The sequence below is a fragment of the Mastigoproctus giganteus genome, chromosome 5 (genome assembly GCF_048544385.1).
Source record: "Mastigoproctus giganteus isolate SK-2022 chromosome 5, ASM4854438v1, whole genome shotgun sequence".
Classification (NCBI taxonomy): domain Eukaryota; kingdom Metazoa; phylum Arthropoda; class Arachnida; order Uropygi; family Thelyphonidae; genus Mastigoproctus; species Mastigoproctus giganteus.
The window spans coordinates 176,843,808-176,865,064 of NC_143579.1; the positions used below are offsets into that span (position 1 = coordinate 176,843,808).

The window sequence follows — 21,257 nt, forward strand, 5'->3', positions numbered from 1 at the left end:
CATCTCATGCCTTATATATTCATGGAAATGATTTATTTATTCTGTAGTATCAACATAAATATTATTCCAATGACTATATCTAGTTAACAAGTTCTAATCATACCTTTTCTTCATTTTCTAATGTAGACTTGATGATGAATATCAAAACTGAACTCAAAACATTGGTAACAGATAAGTCCAATATCGTACCGAATGTACTGAGTGTGCAGTATCCCCACCTTTTAAGTGTTAATAAGCTGGTTAATATGAATTTTTTTAACATGGAGCAAACATGCCTAACTTATTTTGTTACGTTCTGTGGTTATTCAGTTATTCTACGCTTTTAAATTTTATATTAAAACTGTACTGTATTTACATGTATATGCAAAATAGTTTAACATATTTTATTCAACATACTGTTGAACATCATAATAGGTTTGGTGGACCACTAAAATTTTTAAGCAGAGTGGATGGCTATGCTCTAATAATGACTAAAAAATATAATGATAAATAACATAGATTAATCAACGTTCTTGATTCTTTGCATTTAAGAACACTGTTACAAAATAATCAATGTTCTTAAATGCAAAGAATCTCTGAGGATTTCAATCCATTCAATATCAGTGGAAAAAATAAATGCTGTGATACAAACAGACTATCAAGTTGGTGTGTTTATCTTGTTGCTGTCACCAGATGAAATAAATGATAATTGCAGCCTTACTAATAAGGACTTTCATAACACACTCCAGCAGGGATCCTGAAGTCTGCTGCCTAGACAACTAGGAGCTAGGAGCCTCTAGCTGTTAGTTAGCTGGGCAACAAGTCTACAATGTCTCTGAACTAAGACTAGATATGAAATATTTATATAAAAAAGTTTCTCGTATTTATATTACTGAAAACTCCTATATTATTTATATTCTGAATTATTACTATCATGTATTCTGAGATCTATTTAATTTATTTATTTTTGCGCATGATTACCCCTGGTACTTTTTGCCATGATGAGAAACTGTGCTGTTTCTGTTTAACTACATCTCAATAAAGACTTATTTATTTATACTAGTGCTGAGAGCATTTCATTCTCTTTCATTTTACTATGAGTAAGTAATATAGTGTGCATTGAATTTACGTTTTCAACAATTCTTGTTCCTACGAATGAAATTTCATAATATGGAAGATTACTATTTAGGCTATTTGCATTGTTTCTTTATTTATTTTCTATATGTGGAATAAAAGAAAACACCATCGTGGACAAAAGTAATATTATCCATATACACATCTAAAATTTAATTATAGAGAGCCACTTACCAAAACTGAGATCATGGTAAAATTTAAGAGAAGCCATGGTGCGTTCTATGTTTGCATAATTCCATGGCTGTCCTACTTCAACTGTTGACTGCCTCTTTGCTGGAGATGAAAGAGAATATTCAGTTTATAAAAGAATATGTTTAGTTTGTAAAATTAAAAAAAAAATTGTATTTATATACTTTCAAACCTAAAAATTAAACCAAAATATGCTTAGTAAAAAATAATGGAATGAAGCAGCTTACACTAAATGCATTAAAATCAAGGGCATACTACTAATGGAAGTTTAAATATTAGGAGTGAAACACTGCTGCATGGTATCTACAGTATTTAATTCATTTAAGCGAAAACACCAAGATTTTAATTTAAAGATTATAAATTGCTGTATGCTATGAAAACTCCTCAAATTCTTTAATGGCATTTATAGAATTTATTACAGGATTTATGTTGCCGATTGCACACAGCGTGTTGCATGTTGATATTGATCTACTTTGTATTAAATTCTTATTCTACTATTGTATTGTATAAGTTATTATTCTGTTATATTGTATTGTGTTAATTTATTCTGTAGTTTCTGTACTACTCTGATTCCATCAATGCTTTACAGTGGGACACTGATGAGAATGGAACACACAACTACTGAATTTCAACTCCTTTTTTGCCTAAATACAAATCGAGAAATATGAGTAGGCCAGTTTTATAACTTTGTTGTGATGTACAGGCTTGCCTCGATTAACATGATTAATTCGTCCCGCGAGCGCATTGTGCAAGACGGAAACGCGTTAATCAAATACAATAATAAATAGGAAAAATTATAATTGGTCCTTGACCTTCTGGAAGGTCCATAAAAAATTTTAAAAATACCTTTTAAATAACTTTTTAACTGTATACAATGTAAAAGATAATGAAAGTAATTATGGAATTAAATGTTTATTGCATAAAACAGCGGTTCCCAAACTGTGTGCCGCGGAATATTTTAAATTTTCGAGGGAAACACAGCAATACTTGACATCTGTCAGACACAGCGCGAACCACTAGCTCGAGGTAGTTCACAGTTTCAGCATTTCTTATTAAGTTGTTTGGACCTAACTACTAAATGGAACTGTTGGGTATTTGGTATTTCTTTTGGTCTGGGTGCGCCTTGAAAAAATTACTGACACACTAAGGGCGCCGTGAACCGAGAAAGTTTGGGAACCTCTGACATAAAATACACAATGAAGAAATGACTGTTGCGGAAATATTTGAACAGTATTGACTTTCCCTTTTCATCAATCAATTTCCGATAGCCGACAACAATCTTCTCTGGGCCCTGGCGAAATAAATACCGCAGAGAACCTCAAACCTTTTGTTTGTGGTTCTATGCGATACGAAAGATTTCATCTAATTCTTTTACCATTATCTCCTTCGCGGTAACATTTTCATCTGGCTCATTTAAAAATTTGAATTTTTATGCAAGTGTGCATTGACTTTATTACCAGGAGACAAACAAGTAACATATCTTCTTCCGATGGTTTATGGAACACACTGAGGAGAGCAGCAGGCAAACGTTTGTTTATTGACCGTATGACTCGCGGTAAGCTTAACGCGCAAGTCAAACCTTTTTCAACTATCACATAAAAAAAAAAAAAAAGATCGCGTTCACTGGAAATTTACATTGTGTAAAGTGAAAACTGGTATAATTTTTCAAATAGCGTTCATTGCAAATCGCGTTATGCGAGGCCTGGCTGTAGTTGGATCTCTACCTGATACTTTAAGAAACAAAAACTAAATTCTGAATATCATGTGAATTCAGTACACTTCCTCACTTAAAGGCTTAGATTCCACACAATGTCCTTTCCGCGATACACCAGCTTATAAAGGATAATCCAATTAAAATATAACCTAGTTTACAACAAACCAATTTACAACACTACAAAATTTTATTCAAAACAAACAGATAATTTAACAAAACTACCTTCAAGTGTCCACCCTGTGTAGACATGCATTCATTCTCTTTAGTGTGTCAGATGCAACGTTATAAAGAACATGTTATTAAGCAAAATGAAAGCAGTTCTGAATTTGATTATTCTGGATGTTGATGTAATCATCCAAATGAAATCAGCTTCAAGAAACATAGGTTGTTGAAGACAAATGGCAGAGTGCAAATCAGTTACATTTTCTACAGTGAGTAAATCTGGCAGACTAAGCTCGGACACAACTTGAATGTAATATGCATACATTTTTAACTTTTTATCTGGCTTAACGTAAGTTCTTGTATGACAATTCATGCTGAAGTTTAGCTGGAACTTTTTCAGGAGAGCTGAAAAGTGCTTCTTCAATTTCCTGCAGTTTATCTTCTGTTCAGACTGTTAGTTTATAATTATGTTTCCTGGCATTCACTATATTTGGTTGGTGAATTTGCTCACGACGTTTGAAAATTCCAGAAGGTTATCAAATTGTAGCAGGGAGCATAAAGATTTTGTAATAACTGAGAGAAAAGTGGAGGAGAAATTGTTGAAGTTAAACATAAGAAAGGCACCTGGAGTGGAAGAAATCTATCCAGTTATATTAAAGGAGGTGGCAAAGGAAGTAAGCAAACCCTTAGCTATAATTAAGAGGGCATCCTTTTATTTTACTCAGGGGAGGGGTCCCCACAGACTGGAGATGTGCAAATGTGCTCACAATTCATTCACAAAGGGGGATCGAATGGTGACACAAGTAATTACAGACCAGTTAGTTTAGCTTCTGTTCTGGGTAAAATAAAGGAGTCACTGGTTAAAGATGCATTGCAGGATCATCTAGACAAGACTGCAGCAATAATTCAGACACAGCATGGATTTGTTAGGGAAAGGTTTTGTCTGACAAATTTAATTGGATATTATGATGTGTTTACAAAGGAACTGGATGCAAAAAATAATTTTGATATCATATACTTGGATTTCAGGAAAGCTTTTGACACTGTTGCGCATGGAAGACTACTGTACAAATTGGAGCAGAATGGTATTAAGGGTAAGTTGCTATAATGGATAAAAGGATGGTTGAGTGGGAAAAGACAGAGGGCGGTAATCAATGGACGTTGCTCTTCATGGACTAATGCTATTAGTGGAGTCCCACAGGGTTCGGTGTTAGGTCCACTGTTGTTTTGTATATTTATCAATGATATTGATGAAGGTATATCAGGCTTAGTGTCGAAGTTTGCATATGATACAAAGGTTGGCAGGGTTATTGATGACAGTAATGGCAGTGTGTTACTGCAACAGGAACTAGAAAGAACTCAGCAGATGGGCTGAGAAGTCGGTCTGAATATGGGTAGAAGTAACCCCAGAGAAACTTACCAACTGTGTGATACTACATTTAAGGTGGTATAAAACGAAAAAAAATACTGTCCTGAATAACGTAAATGTTGGAAGTGATCACAGAATGGTAAGATGTACACTTGATATAGATGTAGGAAAGGAAAGGAAAAAACTGACTTGAGTAAATAATACAAAGGTCTTTGAGATAACAGAAGAGGAGAAAAAGCAGTATGTACTGGAACTTAAGAACAAGTTTGAGCTTTTTCAGACTGCTCAGGACCAAGATATCGACGAGGAATATTACAACTTTCTGAAAGTGATAAAAACCAAGTAACCCATGGGAAAAAAGAAATCCAAAGAAGAAAAAATTAGTCAAGAAACACTTGTCATGATGAACCGAAGACGACAAATTAAGAGCAAGAAAAACACTGACAGGGAGAAAATTGAGTATACTGAGTTATACAAAGCCATTACAAAGAGACTCAGAGAGGACATAAGAAGAGTTAACACAAGAAAAGTAGAACAAGCATTAAGGGAAAACAAAGGATTTAAATCGGCAGCCATGAGCAGTAATACAGAAAGACAAATGATACTGAAACTGAAGAATAATGATGGTGTACTTATAAACAGCAGAGAAGGCATAATTCAAATAGCAGAAGACTACTATAGAGAATTATACAAGGAGCAGGCAAATGATGCCAGCAGTGGGGAAGATGGATTGCAAAGTAGCAACGCATACGACATACCCGATATTCTTCCTGATGAGGTAGAACATGCATTGAAGAAAATGAAGAATCAGAAAGCCCCAGGGGAAGATGAAGTTACTGTAGAGTTGTTAAAATTGGGAGGAAGAAACATAACACAAAAACTGGCAAGGCTCTTCACACAGTGCATTAGAAAAGGTGTGACGCCTAAGCAGTGGAATAATGCAATCATAATTTTGCTGCATAAGAAAGGAGATTAATCAGAAATTGGAAATTATAGACCAATTACCTTGTTATCCCACATTTACAAGTTGTTCACAAGGGTCATTACTAACAGATTAGAAAGAATCAACGGAAAGAGCAAGCTGGCTTTAGGACAGGATTCTCAACTACGGATCATCTTCATGTAATATCACAGCTAATGGAGAAAGCAAATAAATATAAAACACCATTATGCCTGGCATTTGTGGATTATGAAAAGGCATTTGACTCCATACAGTGTAAGGCAATGTTTCGAGCAGTGGAAAGACAAGGCATAGATACCCATATATTATGATTTGTAAGAAAATATATGAGAACGTTACCTCCTTTATTAGACTAGACAAAGACAGAAGGAAATTTAAAATTGAGAAAGGAGTTCGACAAGGAGACACAATATCTCTGAAGCTGTTTACTGTTGCCCTTGAGGAAGCTTTCAGAAGATTAGACTGGTTGCAGAAAGGAGTCAATGTGAACGGAGAGTACCTAAACCATTTACGATTTGCAGATGACATTGTGGTCATAAGCCACGATCCCAAAGAATTAGAGGAAAATCTTAATCAGTTGTGTACAGTTAGTAAGGATTTTGAACTAAAGATGAATATGGCTAAAACAAAAGTAATGATGAACAAGTATGCCACAGAAAGGGAAATAATGATTGAAGGAGCAGTAATTGAAAAGGTGGAGTCATATACTTATCTGGGACAAGTTATTAGCTGCAATAATGATAAATGGCTGGAAATCAAGAGAAGAATAAATTTTGGATGTATAGCATTCAGGAAATATAGTCACATACTGAAGAGCAATATCCCAGTTTGTCTGAAATGTAAAATAATGAACCAATGTATACTCCCCACCATGACTTATGGAAGTGAAACTTGGGCACTCACCAAAAGAATGGAAGAGAAGCTGAGAACTACACAGCGAAGAATGGAACGAATTATATTGGGAATCAGACTGTTAGATAAGAAGAGAAACACATGGATTAGGCAGCAAACTCAAGTAAAGGACATTCTTATCAAAACTAAAGAACTAAAATGGTCTTGCGCAGGACACATTGCTTGAAGACATGATGACAGATGGACAAAGAAAATAACAGAATGGTATCCAAGAGGATTAGCATTAGCAGAGGCATTTGATGCAAGAAAGCAAGCTTATGCAGCATCAGCCAAAAAAAAAAAAAAAAATCCCACTTCCACTTCACCCCTCTGTTCGTTCAAAATACCTGTCCAGCTGAGCCTTAAACTTATTTAGGCTATCAACCTCCACCACAAGGGATGGAAGTCTGTTCCACCAACCAACCACCCGCTGGCTAAAGGCTAAAGAGGAGCTAGAAGAAAACCTGGAAGACAAAGGGGCTGAGATGGATAGATGAAATTCATGAGTTTGTGGGTAGTAAATGGATGGCCAGTGCTAAAAACAGAAGGAACTGGAAAGTTGCTGGACAGTGCAGACGGGCTGCCAGGGAAGGTCATGGCGTCTTGTCAATGATATATAGGAATTTTGCTAGCAGGGACAGGGAGGTGATTATCCCGTTATACAAGGTAATGGTCAGGCCATACGTTGAGTACTCCGTACAGGTCTGCAGGCTTCGTTTTAGGAAGGATCTAGAGTTGCTTAAGCGTGTATAGAGAAGGGCAACAAGATTGGTGAGGGGAATGAAGGGATCCTCTTACCAAGAGAGAGGTTTAATTACTGTAAATTGCAGCGGCTGGAAACTAGGCACCTGCAAGGTGATCTGATTGAGGTGTATAAGGCCTTGAATGGGTTGAACAAGCTGAATTCTGATGGGATTCTTCCACTTGTTCAGATTACGAACCTAAGGGGACATAACTTTGCTGAAAAGACAGATGTAGAATAGATGTGCGTAAATTTGCCTTTAGCCAGCGGGTGGTTAATTGCTGGAACAAACTTCCATCTGTCATCGTGGAAGTTGATAGGTTAAATAAATTTAAGGAGGAACTGGACAGGCATTTGGAGGGAATGGTGTGATTTTTTTTTTTTTTGGGTGATGCTGCATAAGCTCATACACTTGCTTTCTTGCATCACATGAAATATATATATATTATATCCCATTTTTTATACATGCTTTTCGTAAACTCACTTAACTGTAGATTAGAAAGGTTAATGTGCATTAGCATTAGCATTAGTAGAGGCATTTGATGCAAGAAAGCAAGCCTATGCAGCATCAGCCAAAAAAAAAAAAAAAAACCCACTTCCACTTCACCCCTCTGTTCATTCAAAATACCTGTCCAGCTGAGCCTTAAACTTATTTAGGCTATCAACCTCCACCACAAGGGATGGCAGTCTGTTCCACCAACCAACCACCCGCTGGCTAAAGGCAAATTTCCGCACGTCTATCCTACATCTGTCTTTCCTCAATTTGAATTTATGCCCTCTCAGGTGATTTTTCTGAGCTAGAGGAAGAATCCCATCAGCATTGAGCATGCTTAAACCATTCAAGGCTTTATACACCTCTATCAGATCACCTCGCTGGTGCCTAGTCTCCAGACACTGTAATTTGCAAAACTTAAGCCTTTCTTCGTAAGAGCACCCCTTTGTTCCATTCACTAATCTTGTTGCCCTTCTCTGTACTAGTTCCAGCAGCTCTACATCCTTCTTGAAATGAGGCCTCCAGACCTGTATACAGTACTCTAGGTGTGGCCTGACCATCGCCTTATACAATGGAATAATCACCTCCTTATCCCTGCTGGAAAAATTCCTGTATATCATTGACAATACTCCATGAGCTACTCTTGCAGCCCATCTGCACTGCTCAGAGAACTTCATATCTGCCTGCACAATCACCCCCAAGTCCCTTTCATTCTCTACCACTGTCAGTGTAGTACCACAGAGTTGATACGTTGCTTTGGGGTTGCTTTTTCCCATGTGTAGTACTTTACATTTGTCAATGTTAAACTTCATTTGCCACCTCTCAGCCCATCTGCTCAACCTTTCCAGATCCTGTTGCAGCAGCATAGTGTCAGTAGTGTCCTTGACAACCCTGCCAACCTTTGTATCATCTGCAAACTTGGACATTAAGCTTGATATACCATCATCAATATCATTTATAATTACAGAAAACAATAATGGACCCAACACTGAGCCCTGAGGGACTCCACTAATAACATTAGTCCACGATGAGCAGTGTCCATTGATTACCACTCTCTGTCTTCTCCCCCTCAACCACCCCTTTATCCATAGCAGCAATTTGCCTCCAATGTCACACTGCTCCAATTTGTGTAGCAGTCTTCCATGTGCAACAGTATCAAAAGCCTTTCTAAGATCCAAGTATATAATATCAAAGTTATTCCCTGCATCCAGTTCTTTTGTGACTGCATCATAGTATCCAATCAAGTTGGTCAGGCAAGACTTCCCCTTAACAAAACCATGCTGTGTCTGAGCTATAACTGAAGTCTTGTCTAAATGATCCTGCAGTGCTTCTTTAATTATAAACTTTCTTATTATAAACAAGTAAATGACCTAAGCATATGGTAAATGAATATTACAACAGTCTCCTTTATATAATCAAAATATTTAATCCTCCTTTACCTCTGAACAATGTTCAGAGGTAAAGGAGGATTACCTAGCCTAAACAAAATAGCATTAGCTGCAGTATCAGTTCTTCTGTCTAAAAGTCTGAGTTCACCAGCTAGTGGGGTCTGGTTATTACCTGCAAGGACAGCAACTCTTCCATGAGTAGAACCATCCCAGTTTTATCTTTAAGGAGGATAGTAACATTACGAGGTGGGATCACCATTTGACTTCAAATATCTCTCATGCAAGCAAAAGCATACTGGTTCATAGTTTTGCATGAGAGCCTTCATGTCACCAGTATTTAGGCAGAATTCACAAAAATTCCACTGTAGGAATTTAGCCATTATTTGGGTTTGGTGAAGCTTTCAATCAGTGTCCAAAGTGCAGAGGGTTTATTTCTCTGTCTTGGTTTTATCTTTTTTTTTTGTGTGGGGAAGAACAGATGCTGACTGCTGTCCATTTTTAACTTGACAAAAAGTTCCAAGACTGATTTGTCTAGTACTTCTTTACTCATGACACATTTTTTCTGGTACTGCTACTGGCATTTGGGAGTTTTTCTTTACCACTGGAGTGACAAATGGCTGAATTTTCTGTGCAAGTTTTTGAAAACTCAATAAATAGCAATGGGAATGAAAGATTCCTTTTGAAAAAGAGTCATTCCTTTGTGTCTTCATGGAAGATTTCGCTGCAACCTTTTGGTCACATGTTAGCTTAGTGTTATTTCCTGGTTTTGCTGCTTTTCTTGCCTCCTTATATTAAATGTTCAACTCTGCCTGAAGTCTGTATTGCTTTTATTTCTATCAACCTCTAGCATACTGAAAAGTATGCTTAACAATTAATACATATGGGTTTTGGAGCTTAAGATACTGTAACATTGTTTCTTTGCATACCATACTGAGTGCATGAGGGGTATCACAGGGCCATTTGTGAATGTGCGGTTTGACACTAAAAGCATCTTAGGGGGTAGGTTAAGGCCTCACTAGTACAAATACCAGCAGTGATTGAATTAGGAGACAGTGTAGAAAGCATTGATGCGATTTCTAGGAGGAGCTAGATTCCCATCCCTACACACAAATAATTTTGCAGTTTTTCACTCCATGATTTTTTTTTTTAGTTCAGAAAAAATTTCCTCTTTAGACACTGAAAGGAGATACCAATTCTGAGATGACACCTTGGGATGCATTTAGTGTCTTGTGGGAGTGTTACTGTAAGTATTTCTCCCAAAAGATATAACTCAGAGAAGCTGTTCTGAATGTTTGTCACTTGTAGTCTGTATTACGATATTTACAGACTGAAGCCATCTTACTGATTTAGGAAATAGAGAACTGCAGGCATGTCAGGTCAAACACCTGATTATCCATCAAGGCTACCCAGACATCATAGTTGCACTTCTGCCAGCACAAATCCTGTCTTTCGAAGATGGGCATAGAAGCATGGCAACAACATGGTTGACCTTTGCTGGTGAACCCAGTATTCAACACACAGTGTGAAAAAATTTTGTTATACAAAACAACAGTCAAGTCATATAATTCTAACCTCTTGAGGCTGCTTCTTGCTCAGCTCCAATGAGACACCCCCACACATGCATTTCTCGTATCTCTAGAAGAGCTTGTGAGAAGTCCCGTAAGTGACAGCTTACCAATTGTATACTGCTGCGGATTTTTCGACACCATAGAGTACTGAATTCTAAGCCTTCTTCGGGAAATGGACTTCAAAAATAAAAAATAATAAAAAATAAATCAAATATAAGCCTACAATTCAACTCAATTTATATTATAAAAAGAATTATGACAAATTTTGCATGTTTTTAAATGCATTTCATATCTTGCATTAAAAATATTAAATATTTACATTTAACTAAAAACAGAATTGATCATTAAGGATAAAATTGAGAGCAGGAGTGTGTTATAGCTGGTCCGCAGGAACCAGTTTTGTCGATGCCTCTATTGTAAGGGAGACAGAGAATATATTATGCAAAAAGATAGGTGGAACAGGACCAGGGTATGTCTGCCAGGGGCAAAAGATGATGACCTTGTAGAGCAGATATAATATTTTAAGGGCATAAAATGTGATATTGTTGTATACGTGGGCACTAATGACCTTAAGAGTAAGAGATCTGCAGATTTACTTAACAAGTACAGGTCAATGCTGGAAAAAAGTTGGGAGTTAGAGTTAAATTTGAAAGGGTCTGCAATTCCGCCCAGACACAATAGGAAGGAGTATATGATGAGAGCAAAGTCATTCAATTCGGCCCTGGAGAGATTGTGCAAGGCTCACAGGGTAGAATTTTTTTCAGCATGGTCTGTGCTTGCTAACAGGAGAGACTGCTTCTACAAGGATGGGATACACTTAAATAGAAAGGGTGCAAGAATATTTGCTGATGCTATCGAAGCAGTGTTGAATCAGAAAACTGCTAGAATGAGGATATTCACAGACTAAAAGATTAAAGGTAGCCGCAGGCAGAGGCGAAAATGATTCTTGCACTGCTTTTATTGGAATGAGCAGCAGGCTGGTAAACAAGGTGCAGGGGATTTCAGAGCCTGCTGGGAGTCATCATGGAACAAGTAAATACATAGGCTGTGTTAGGGTAACTAAGAGTAAGAACAATTTAACTCCGGGGGCTCACATCTGGTGAATATGGGCTTGGCACATCCAGGGTCCTGAGCTGGTTATCATCATTCTTCACTTTCTTGGTGATTCCATTCTACTTCTGACTCTTGTTTTCTCTTTCTGGGTAACTCAGAAAATTTTTTTGGCAGGTGCAGCATAGACCTCAGGCTTCCTTGCACTATATGGCTAATAATAATAATAATAAATCAGGCAGAAATTGAGCGATTAACTACAAAGGATAAAGAATATGGAACCAGAGGAGGAAGAGCAAGAAGAAATACAACCCACAGCAGCTGAAGTGGAAACAGACGAGGTTATGATATCCAGAATAGAGGACGAGTGGAAGAAGGCCCTAACAGAATTTAAAGGAATGGACCCCACAAAGACTCACGTGATACTGAAGCAGAGGCCGAATAGAACTTTGTGGAGAGTCACAGACTACCTCAATCGGCACATAATACCGCGTTACCTCGACAGCAATGGTGGAACACTGGAGGCCATCCACACAGCTGTGTATTGTGCAGTGGTAGCAGCCACGAGGATTAATGAAAGAGGAAACAAGAGACCAGGAGCAGAAGAACCGAAAACAGAAGGAACCGCCAGCTTGGGAAAGAAGACTTCAGCAGAAGATAGAAGAATTAAGAGTCAAGATAGGCCAATTTACCCAGTACTAACGGGGCAATAGGAGTAAGAAATTAATTGGAAAAGTAAAGAGCATCCTCAAGAGAGACAGCATCCACAGCAAACATGAGACAAAAAAATCAGAGAATAGGTGAGTACTTGGGCACATTGAAGCAGAACCTCCTTGCACTCAGCAAGAGACTACACCGACACAAAGAGAGCTCCCAGAAGAAAATAAACAACCAAATCTTCGATGAGGAGTAAAGAGTGCTTCTACAGGAGTCTCGGAGAAGACGGGAAAGAAGGAAATGAACCACCAGAGCAGAAGACAATTGAGGAATACTGGGGAAACATATGGAACAGGGAAGTAAGACATAACAGGCGAGCCCCCTGGATAGAACTAGAACGCAAGAAAACCAAGGACGTACAAGAAATGAGAAGGTGGGAGATTCGTAAAGAAGAAGAAGAAGAAGAAGTAAATTAGACAATGAAGCACCTGACACACAAGCACCTGGCAGAGCTGTTTATTTGTTTGTTTGTTATTTAGTTTTTAGGAGCATTAGCAACTAAGGCCGTATTGCTCTGGGGATATGCGGTGGTCATTCCCTGACCTTTCCGCATCCTCCGTATTTGGTGGTCACGGGCTCGAACTGCAGTCTAATCAAGAAGCGTGTGCTACGCACTGCTGCTCCTGCCCACCTGGCTATGGAGGCGCCAACCTGGCACAGCAGTTCACCCGAATGATAAGGCACCCAGAGACAATCCCAAAGTTTCTTACTCAAGGAATCACTTACCTGAATCTTAAAGATGAAGATAAAAGAAACCTGGTGAAATATAGGCCAATCACCTGCCACCCAACAATGTACAAGATCCTGACCAGCTGCATAACCACGAAGGTATCAGACTACTTGGAGAGCCAGAACATAATGGCAGAACAGCAGAAAGGATGCAAAGAGCAATAAACCACAGATGCCACGGTTATGGAGCAAGCCTACAAGAAGTGCTGCAACATGTACACAGCCTACATCAATTACCGCAAGGCCTTTGACTCCATGCCTCATAGCTGGCTAACAGAGGCACTGAACATCTACAAAGTCAATCCGATAGTGACAAACTTCCTAGAAGAAAGTTTGGCGAAATGGAGTAACATCATTAAGGTCAAAAACATCACAACCAGGCCAATCCCCATCAGGAGAGGAATTTTTCAGCGAGATACCCTGGGCCCATTGTTGTTCTGTCTAGCACTTAACTCGCTATCCACCATGCTCAACAGTAGCAAGTACGGATATAACCTCAAGGAAGGAAGGAAGAACCTGTACACACTCACCCACCTGATGTATGGATGACATCAAGCTCTATGCAGGAACCAAGAAGCACCTCCAGCAACTACTCCAGATCACAGAAGAATTCAGCAATGATACTTTGTATTAGGATGGAATTTGGTCTAAAAAAATGCAAGACCCACGGATTGCACCAGGCCAAAATTAGTCAACCGAAACTACCAACTGTAGACTGGTAAAGAGATCGAAGCCATGGCAGAGGGAGAGGCCTACAAATAATTTGGGATGATGCAGGCTCAGCAGTTACAGCACAAGGAAATTAAGGCCTGCCTGACCAAAAAATACCATCAGAGACTCAGAAGCCTGCTGAAAGCAAAGCTGAATGGAGGGAACACAAGGACAATGATGACCAAGAGACGCAAACACCACCCAAAATCTGCTGCAGAGAGACTAACATTTGCCCGGAAAGATGGAGGAAGGGGCCTGATAGACCACATTGAGAAACAGAAGACAGCGAAAGTTAACCTGAAGGATTACTTCCAGCAGCACTCCACCAAGCCATAATGAAGACAGACAAGCGGTATACCCACTCAACCTAATCGAGGAGCCCCCCCCCCCCCCAAATAGGAGACACAAACGAAGCTAGCAAGATGGGCAGAGAAGACACTCCATGGCAGACACTACAATGATCTCTATCAAGATCACACAAGATCGCCCAGATAAAATTGCTTCCAATGCAATTTTATCTGGGCTCACGAGTGGGACGCTCTTACGAGACTGAAGGATTCATGCTCGCCATCCAAGGCCAGGTAATCAACACCAGGAACTATAGAAAATACATAGACAAGGAATCCAGAGTGTTCGATTACACATGCCAACGATGCCACCTGGCCTCGGAATTCACTCAGATGATCACCCAAACTGAGTGCATTCATAGACATGGCCGGGTAGCCAGGATAATACATCAGAAGCTAGCAAGGAAATAAAAGTTAATCGAAGAAAGTGTACCGCACTACAAGTACAAACCCCAGGCAGTACTAGAGACCCCCAACCAACAAGCTCTACTGGGATCGTGCCATAATAATGGATAGGACAATCCTGCACAACAGACCGGACATAACCCTTGTGGACAAGAAGGAAAAGGCTACCTATCTGATTGACATAGTGGTACCCAACACTGTCAACCTGTAGAAAATCCATGGGGAAAAAATCAGGAAGTACAGTTCTGGAGGCTTCATTTTAGGAAGGATGTAGAGTTGCTAGAATGAGTACAGAGAAGGGCAACAAGATTGGTGAGAGGAACAAAGGGGTGCGCTTACGAAGAAAGGCTTAAGTTCTGCAAGTTGCAGCATCTGGATTCTAGGCAACTGCGAGGTGATCCTATCAAGATGTATAAGGCTTTGAATGGTTTGAGGAGGGTAAATGCTGATGGGATACTTCTGCTTGCTCAGATTAGAATCTGAGGGATCATAGATTCAAATCGAGGAAAGACAGTTGTAGAATAGATGTGCGGAAGTTTGCCTTTAGCCAGCGGGTAGTTGATTGCTAGAACAGACTTCCATTTGTTGTTGTGGAAGTTGATAGCCTAAATAAATTTAAGGCTGGTTTGGTTTGTTTGTTTAGTGTTTAATGGCACATTGGCAACTAAGGCCATAATGTGCCAAGTGAAAATTAAAGCTGATACAAAAAATTTGGTAGCCTATAAACTGGCTACCATGTCAAGAAGGTAAACATGATATACTCTGGTATAAAGGTAAATAAAAAATATAAACTTAAATCTTTCTATATAAATTGATTGAGTGTAAAAAGTTAAAAACATCAGTCATGTTGTCTCTGTCACCTAAAATCTGGCTGAACCATCACAACTGTAGATGGTTCAGCCAGATTATTAAAATCCTTTAAAAATAAATGTCATGGTTCTATAAAAACAGGACACTGTATAGAAATGTGACAAATAGTTAAAATAGTGTTACACATTTCACACATAGGTGGGTCATCCGCCCTCAGCAAAAAGGAATGGGTTGGATGACTATGAGCCTAGCAAGAACAACTTCCTCTCTTCGAACCCTGCATAGACTGGACTGCAATTGCACGATTACATTTATGTGATATAGTTTATTTGTGGCCTGTTCGTGCCAGTAATCTTGCCATTGGGAATATAATTTAGAATGCATTATTTGCCTGAAGTCTGTATAAGGGACTGACAGGCAATGATTATCCAAGGAAATGGCTGACTTGGCAGAGGTATCAGCTAATTCATTTCTCCGGATCCCAATGTTGCTAGGGATCCAGCAGAAGCAAATGTCAAATTCTGATTCAAAGAGAGAAAAAAGCATCTGCTGTATCAGGGAGAGGGCCAGGTGAGGATTATGCCTCATGGATACCAAAGGCTGTAACATGCTAGATTAATCATTATATATCATATACCTTTGGTAATCACTATTTTTAATGTGATCAAGGGCTTTTTCTATCACATGCAATTCTGCTGTATAAATACTACTTTCCTGTGGGATCTTATTAGACAATGTTTTGTGAGGAAACACAACAGCACATCCCACATAACATTCTGACTTTGAGCCATCTGTATAGACTGGCAGAAAGTCAGAATACTGCTGTCTATGTGATGCAAAGAGTTGCTGGTAGCCAGATGGCGGCATTGTAGCCTTCTCCCAGATCTTAAGGGAGAAGTCACAAGTTGGAATACAGGCGGGCCTCGATTAACGCGATTAATTCGTCCCGCGAGCGCATCGCGCAAAACGGAAACGCGTTAATCGAATATCATAACCAATAGGAAAAATTATAATTGGTACTTGACCTTCTGGAATGTCCATAAAGAATTTTAAATAACTTTTAAATAATACCTTTTAAATAACTTTTTAACTGCATGCCATGTAAAAGATAATAAAAATTATAGAATTAAATGTTTATTGTTCAAAATATATAATGGAGAAACTAACTATTTGCTACAGAAATATTTGAACACAGTCGTTTGAACAGTTTTGGCTTTCGTTTTTTCATCATACAATTTCCGATAGCCGACAACAAGCTTCTCTAGGCCCTGGCGAAATAACATGCTTCTTTCGATGTTAGGATCAACATCCATTACCTTTTGTTTAAGGTTCTCTACGATACGAAAGATTTCGCCTAGTTCTTTTACCGTTATCTCCTTTGAGGTAACATTTTCATCTGGCTCACACTCTTTTTCTTCAGCTTCTTCGTGCGCACGCTGTTGCTCTATTTGAAGGAGATCATTGTCACTTAGCTGTTCTAAATGCGAATTCAGTGATTCTCGAACGTTAGCCGCATCCAAGCCTTTGAAACCAAGTTCATTACCAATATTAGTTATGTCTTCAATAACTTTTTGAACTGCATCTTTGAAGCAAGTAAAATCGTTTGCGTGGGGTAAAAGATGCTTCCAAACTGCTCTCATATTGCTGGCTGTCACTTCTTCCCATGCTGCATGAATGTTTTCAATGGCCAATCGTATGTTATATTTTTTCCAAAATTCTGGTACAGAAATTGCATTATCTCCTGTTATAGCTTCAAGTGCCTGTGCAAAGGTTCTGCGAAGATAGTAAGCCTTGAAAGTCGCAATCGTCCCCTGGTCCATGGGTTGCAATAACGAAGTCGTATTCGCCGGTAAAAAAACAACTTTCACATTTTCATTTAAGTCACCAAGTGCAGAAGGATGTCCAGGTGCATTATCTAAAAGCAACAGAGCTTTAAAAGTAAGATTATTTTTCTTGCAATAGGCTTCAACTGTTGGACAGAAATAAGACGTAAACCAGTCTTCAAATAGGGCTTTGGTCATCCATGCTTTTTTATTTGAACGAAAAATGACTGGAAGAATGCGATGGCTGTATCCTTTTAAAGCCCTAGGATTTTGTGCACGGTACACAAGCATGGGTTTCAATTTAAAATCACCTTCAGCGTTACCTCCTAATAAAAGTGTTAGTCGATCTTTTGAGACTTTATACCCAGGTTGTGATGCTTCATTTGCAGCCAAATAAGTTTTAGTTGGCATCTGTTTCCAAAATACGCCTGTTTCGTCTACATTAAATATTTGCCAATCGTCGTATTCAGCATCCTGAATGATTTTTTACAATTCTGCAGGAAATTTGGCTGCAGCATCTTCATCAGCACTAGCAGCTTCCCCTGTTACTTTAACATTATGCAGTCGTGCTCGATTTTTGAAACGTCCAAACCACCCTGAACTAGCAACAAACATTTCAGTCTCCCCTTGATATTTTGTTTCTTTGAGCTTAGTAAAAAGGTTAATAGCTTTGCTCTGAATATTGTCCTTAGATAATGGAATTCTTTTTTGATTGCAATCTTCTATCCAAATCGATAAAAGACTTTCCATTTCAATCATTATTAGAGTTCTGTTTCTGGTATTTTGTAAGACAAAAGAAGATGATGAAACTTTACTTTTCTCTTTATATTCGTTCTTACGGCTCAAGATAGTTCGTACGGTAGACTCACTGTATCCTAGATCTCTTACGATTTTCGCATGGTTTGCACCACGTTCATGTTTTTTAATAACTTCAAGTTTATCAGCTAAAGTAATAACTTTTCGTTTTTTTTTTATTACAATCACGTTGTTTTTCACTCTTTCTTTTATCCATAATTAACAGGGGTAGAAAATTAGAATTTTTAAATACGTCTGCACGTGACTTTATTAGGTGGAGACAAACAAGTAACACGTCTACTTAGTTGATGGAACACACTGAGGCGGGAAGCGGACAAACGCTTGTTTATTGGCAGTCAGACATTTAGTGCGCGATTCGAATCTTTTTCAACTATCAGAAATAAAAGATCGCGTTAACTGGAAATTTGAATCGCGTAAAGTAAAAAGTGGTATCATTTTTTCCAATCGCGGTAACTGAAAACCGTGTTAATCGAACTCGCGTTAAGCGAGGCCTGCCTGTATAGGCATGCCAGGGTGGAAGGAATTGCCTTGGCAACTCCTTCCACTGGGCAACATTGTCTACTGTTATGTTTAGTTCATTTAACAGTCCTTGAATCCGAATACAAAAAGGTTTGTTGGCAGTCCGACGGGTGTTGTAGAGGTTTTCCCAGCATGGCTCAAAAACGGATGCCCACGTGGGATGATTGGGCAGGGATTTCAATTTGAAGGCATACTGTAAGGACAACTGCTTACGTCGAAGAGCTAATGTTGGTTCATTTGCTTCAACGTAAAGGCTTTGGACAGGAGATGTGCGAAAAGCTCCAGTGGCTGTCAGAATGGCCCAATGGTGGACTGGATCTAGCCACCGAAGTACACTATATCTAGCAGAACCATAAACCTGAAATCCATAATCAAGTTTGGAACGGACAAGGGCTCAGTAGAGACGAAGAAGGGTAGAATGATCTACGCCCCATGAAGTTGACAAAAGGGCACGAAGGATGTTAAGCCCCTTAGCACATTTTGTCCTAAGCTGTTGTTGTTATTTGGTTTTTAGGAGCATTAGCAACTAAGGCCATATTGCTCCAGAGATATGCGGTGGTCATTCCCTGACCTTTCCGCATTTTCCGTATTTGGTGGTCACGGGCTCGAACCCCGGTCTAATGAAGCGTGTGCTATGCGCTGCTGCTCCTGCCCACCTGGCTATAGAGGCACCTGTCTAAGCTGACAAACATGTACAGGTGCCTCTGTAGCCAGGTGGACAGGAGCAGCAGTGTGTAGCACACGCTTCTTGATTAGACGGGGGTTTGAGCCCGTGCCTACCAAATACGGAAGATGTAGAAAGGTCAGGGAATGACCATCGCATATCCCCGGAGCAATATGGCCTTAGTTGCGAATGATCCTAAAAACCAAATAACAAACAACAACAGTGCTAACAAACATGTAGAAATGTCAGCTTCTTGTTGAAAATAAGTCCAAGGAATTTGACTGGGATTTTGTTTTGCCCAAGCCTTAATTCTGGGTCAGGATGAAGATTACGTTTGCAACAGAAGTGTACACAAACGGTCTTCTGTGATGAAAATCTGAACCCATTAGCCAATGACCAGGATGTAAGGTGATCAATAGTTTTTTGCAGTTGCCTTTCAATCAACCTCATATTGCATGAATGACAAAATAAAGCAAAAAAAAAGTCAACATAGAGAGCATTGTTTACTGTGGGTGGAAGTTGTTTGGTAATAGAGTTTATTTTGATTGTGAAAAGCGTGACACTTAGGACGGATCCTCATGGGACTCCCTGCTCCTGACGAAATACTTGAGAGAGTGTGGATCCTAAACAGACTTGAAATTGGCAATTCGAGAGAAAGTTTTTAATAAAAAGAGGTAGGTTACCCCTAAGACTAAAGTTATAGAGGTCTTTTGATATGCCAAATCACCAGGCTGTGTCGTACGCTTTTTCAATATCAAAGAAAACTGCTACCAGATGCTCGGATTTAATAAAAGCATCATGAATGTGAGTTTCAAGTCAGATTATGTGATCCAAAGTGGTTCTGTTTCTTTGGAAGCTGAACTGTGTCCTGGAAAGCAGACCATTTGTTTCTAAATATCATATGAGGCGAGAATTAACCATTCTTTCTAGGACCTTGCACAAACAGCTTGTCAGAGCAATAGGACTATAGTTACTTGTATTTCTAGGATCTTTTCCTGGTTTTGAGAAGGCAAGATTGCCTTTCGCTAGGAATCCGGAAATTTTTTATTAAGAAAAATTCTATTAAATAAAATTAAAAGGCGATCCTTAGATTGTGGTGAGAGGTGTTTTATTGTTTTATTCTCATGCATGCGATTCCTATCCCAATAGCACTCACACGCACGAGAAATAGTGCTGAATTTAACTCTCCCTGTGTAAAGAGCTTGTTATATGGTTCTAGCCCTTTTGAAGAGAATTTTAATGGATATTTCTCATATTTCTCTATCAGGGCCAAAAACTGTGGGGGAATAATATTATTGCAGAGGTTTTTGCAAAAGTTTTCCCCTAGTGTTTGCAACTGCAGTTCGATCTGCAATTGGACATCCACTGTCCTCGAGGATCACTGAAGGGCTTGGTGGATATTTCCCCTTCATTTTTCGGATCTTATCCGAGATTACTTTTGAGCTAGCCACCTGAGTTATGGATGATGTAAAACGGATCCAAGATTTCCTTTGACTCTGACGTTGGACATAACGTACTTTAGCATGTGCACGTTTAAATGATATTAAATTTTCGCTCGTGGGATATCGGCGGAATATCCCCCAAGCATTATTTTGTGCTTTTTTCATTGCTGTGCATTCATTCTGAATTCCACCAAAGTTTGGGAAAAAGTGGGAACTGGCTGGATGTTTTTGGGATTGCAATTGCAGTTGCTTGGACAATTGTTTCTGTGACATACATGACTGAATCATTGATTGGCTCTGACTGACTGTAGCGATGTCAAGATTTGCCAGATGTTGAAAGGCATTCCAATCAGCCTGATCAATCTTCCACCGCAGTAAACTAAATAGCAGAAACAGTCTACCACTAGTTAGGGTGGTTATCACCAGGAAGTGATCGCTTCCATATGGGTTTTCTTCCAACTCCCAAGTAAGTAAAGGAAGGAGAGAAAGGGAGCAGATAGAAAGATCAATGGCAGAGAATGTTGGGGTAGACTTGTAGAAGAAGGTATTTGTTCCCACATTTAGGAGGGAGAGGTCATTGTCAGTGAGCATATGCTCTATGACTCATCCCCTTCCATTGATGTTAACACTACCC

General features: G+C 39.1%; 1 protein-coding gene across 1 annotated transcript in view; it reads right to left on the bottom strand.

Moving 5' to 3' along the window:
• Nucleotides 1-21,257, bottom strand: part of hob (bridge-like lipid transfer protein family member hobbit) — a 916,854-nt gene that overhangs the window by 442,708 nt on the left and 452,889 nt on the right. Inside the window, exons 27-28 of the mRNA XM_090374277.1 lie at nucleotides 10,595-10,767; nucleotides 1,288-1,386 (exon numbers count right to left, since the gene is read on the bottom strand). Of these exons, the coding sequence (XP_090230403.1) occupies nucleotides 1,288-1,386; nucleotides 10,595-10,767 (272 nt within the window). The remainder of the gene's footprint in view (nucleotides 1-1,287; nucleotides 1,387-10,594; nucleotides 10,768-21,257) is intronic.